Raw genomic sequence first — 3,697 nt, 5'->3', positions numbered from 1 at the left:
AGGTGTGAAATGGGACTGCATTGTCATTTTGATTTGCATCTCTCAGATGATTAGTGACTTTGAGCATGTTTTCCTATGTCTAATTACCTTTCCCTATTAAATTTACTGATGACTTTGACACCTAAGTTTTAGTCTTCCATCTTTACTCTAAACCCTGACCATTATTCATGATTGACTTTAGTTTGCTTGTTTGTTTTTTAAGGATGAACCCATCAAGTCATCTACTGACCTTCACCTTTCTCTGCTGCAGAAACTGTTATGCCTTTTCTTTAAAAAAAAAAAAAATTTAACAAGGTTTATTAAGATATAATTTACAGAATACAGTTCTATGAGTTTTAACACACAAACACAATTGGATAACCAACTTCTCAATAAACAAGATATGAAACAGTTCCATTATCCCTAAAAGTTGTTTTGTGATTCTTCATAGTTATTTCCTTACCTAGGTAACATGGCACTAGCAACCATTGTTCTGCTCTGACTCTGTAGTTATGCTTTTCCCAGAGAATAATAAGTGAAATCATAAAGTATATGCTTTGAGTCTGGTTTTTTTTTTCCATTTAACTATGCATTTGAAATATACCCATGTTGTTGCATGTATCAGTAGTTTGTTCCTTTTGCTATGTAGTATTCCCTTGTACCAGTTTGTTTTTTCATTCAATGGTTGAAGGACATTGGATTGTTTCCAGTTTGGAGTAAATGTGAATGAAACTCTATGAATACTTGTGTATAGGTTTTGTGTAAGTGTAGTTCTCATTTCTGTTTGGTAAATATTTAGGAGTGGGATTGTTTGATCATGTGGTAGTGCTTGTTTAAATTACTAGAAATTGTCAAACTTTTCTAAAATGTTTGTGCCGTTTTGCATTCCACCAACAATTTATGAGAAATCCAATTTAGTAAACTTATATAGGATGAGGCTATATATTTCGTTCGATATACAATAAAATGACATCCTAAAATAGTTTTTTGCATTGTTAATTTTTGGAGTCCATAATCACAGCAAAATAGAATTAGATTATCTTAGTAATAGAAAGAGATTTGGGGCTTGTTCGCTCTGAGGTTTTACCCAGTAGGAAAGTCTTTTCGATAGTGTTCTTGAAAGCGCTCTCTGGTTCTAGTTCATTCACTTTTCTGCCTGAAATGTCCACTTCTGAGAACTAGTACTGAATCATTTCACAAAGATTTTATTAAGTGCATATTTCCTAAGTTCCATGATAACTACTTTGTTAAATCTAAGACATCATAAGTTACTAGGGGCCCAGTGCACGAATTCATGCACCTGAAATGAACTGTGGACCATGAGGCTGTGGTAGGCACAGGGGCGGGTCTCAGCCCATCCTTCGCGCCCCCGCCTGGCCCCTCCTGCCGTGGCCCCCGGTCACTTGTCTGCCTACAGCCCCGCTTGCGCCGCCACCACTCCCACATGCTGATGGCACTGACCCTGGTCATACCTGCTGAAGGTACTAAGCAATTGGGGCCGGCGCCAGCAGCAGGTGCGAATGGCAGCTGCTGCCCTGATCACCCCTCAGGAGCAGGGGGAGGTGGAAAAGCCCTCAGGGTCGATCGGTGCTGGCAGCTGCTGCTCACACCCACTGATGATGTCAAGCGATCGGGACCTGCGCTAGGCACCAGCAGTAGGTGCGAACAGTGGCTCCAGCTGCGGGTGTGAGCGGGGCCGGCGCTGGCAGTGGTATGAGCGGTGGCTCCAGCACCAGCAGCGGATGGAAGCAGGGCCATTGCCAGCAGCAGGTGGGAGAGGCAGCTGCCAACCCCAATTTCCCCTCAGGTGTAGGAGGAGGTGGAGAAGCCCTGAGGGGCAATTGGTGATGGCAGCCGCCACTCCCGCTGATGTAACCGAGTGATCGGGGCCAGTGCTGGGCGCCGGTGGTGGTTATGAGTGGCAGCTCTGGCGCCAGTCGTGGGTACAAGCACCAGGCGAGACCACGGAGCACGGGACTAAAGAATTTTCAGTAACCACCAGCGGCTCCCCCTCTGCCTTGGTCTGGCGCCCACACACACCTGCTCCACCATCCCGTCTCAGCTGACGCCCACATGTTCTGCGCATGCCCCCTGGTGGTCAATGCATGTCATAGGGACCAGTTGTTTCGCCATTTGGTCTATTTGCATATTAGCATTTTATTATATAGGATAAGATGCATCATTTCTTTATGTCCTATGTCACTTTTTTTTTTACTATGACACATCATTGACGTGAATATGCATCTTGATTATAGAGATGTTAACATGTCTTTTTAAAGCATGATTTATGGAACGTTTCTAGAGTAGTATTTCTGCATTTTTACAATTTAGGAACATCACTGAGAAAATCTCCTTTATCTTTCATTTTTCAGATCTATCATTCTACCTTTAATATTTTCCCTCCCTAATTTAAGCATTCTTTAAGTAGTTCCTTTTCTTAATTTCCCAGTTATTTTGCCATTCTGGTCATTTTCCTTTGGATGCCTTGTAGTTTATCAAAAAACTGCTTAAAATTTAATATAATACAGATTTCAAAAAGAAAGTTGCGAAATCTTAAAATTAGTATATCCAGAAAGTAGGAACTATGTAAGTTCGTGAACGAGGTTTTTAACTTGACAAGATTTTCAATAATTTTTTAAAATAGTCTATATCCATGAATTATTGTCATGATTTTTACAAGTAGGTTAACATTTTATACCTCATATTTTTTTAAATCCTCAACCGAGGATATGTTTGTTGATTTTAGAGAGGGGAAAGAGGAGGGGGGGGAGACAGAGTGGGGAACATCGATGTGAAAAAGAAACATCACTTGATTGCCTCCCGTAGGTGCCCCTACAGGGATCAAACCCACAGCCTAGTTATGTGTCCCAACCTGGAATTGAACTGCAGCCTTTTTGGTGCCCTGGATGATGCTCCAACCAACTGAGCCACCTAGCCGGGGCCATCATACTTTTCATAGCAAGAATTTCTCTCCACTGGCACTCATTTACTCATTTTGGTAATTGAGGTTCAAGATGCTACTTTTTATAAACTAATATAGGTTGTTAAATATAAACAGAATTATACATCTTTTCTAGTTATTCTTCTCCTCTCTACAAAATTATTACAAAAGAAATCTGCCCGTAATAATTTAACCTGGGAATATTTCTAAATGACAAAAATGTTTACCTGTTTTAGTAGTGAACATTTACATTTGAATGTTTCTTTATAATCATGTAATTTCTGATAGTTATTATATGACTGTTTATCATGTTATGTATTTCCTAGTTCAAATTAATTCAACTAAAGGAAAAATGACACCTTATAGTATGTTAAGTTTATAATTTGCTGATTCCTATAGAGTTTATGGTTTTTTGTTATTGTAAAATTAAGCTTTCTTTCGTAGTTAATATTCTTTTCTTTCTTTAATAACACAGGTTTTGAGAGTATTTTAGAAGGGCTTTATGGACCACGGCTACGAAGAGACCTCAGTTTATTTGAAGGTAACGTTTTATTTCAAAATTTTAACCTTCTGTCCCATTTAACAAATGAGAAATGGTTGTTCTACACTAACTTTATACAAAACATGAATTTGTGTTATTGTTTAAAAATATTATAAATGAATACATAAAAGTGATTCCTATTATTACATGTTATAATCTTTAAAAAATTTAGTATACTGATCAAAATTGTAAATGAAGTTTGTTTTGGCTCAGTGGTAAAATTTGATTTTCTACAT

The 3,697-nt window shown here is 38.7% G+C and overlaps 1 protein-coding gene across 4 annotated transcripts in view; it reads left to right on the top strand.

Moving 5' to 3' along the window:
- LCORL (ligand dependent nuclear receptor corepressor like) overlaps positions 1-3,697 on the top strand; it is a 141,296-nt gene that overhangs the window by 47,971 nt on the left and 89,628 nt on the right. For all 4 annotated transcript variants that reach the window (XM_006775852.2, XM_015571824.1, XM_006775853.2 and 1 more), the window contains exon 2: positions 3,396-3,461. In XM_006775852.2, coding sequence (XP_006775915.1) covers positions 3,423-3,461 — 39 coding nt within the window. In that variant the 5' untranslated portion in view covers positions 3,396-3,422. The remainder of the gene's footprint in view (positions 1-3,395; positions 3,462-3,697) is intronic.

Source organism: Myotis davidii, unplaced genomic scaffold (assembly GCF_000327345.1).
Source record: "Myotis davidii unplaced genomic scaffold, ASM32734v1 scaffold204, whole genome shotgun sequence".
Taxonomy (NCBI): Eukaryota; Metazoa; Chordata; class Mammalia; order Chiroptera; family Vespertilionidae; genus Myotis; species Myotis davidii.
Note: the sequence above shows the minus strand (reverse complement) of the source record. Positions and strands in the feature narration are given on the sequence as shown.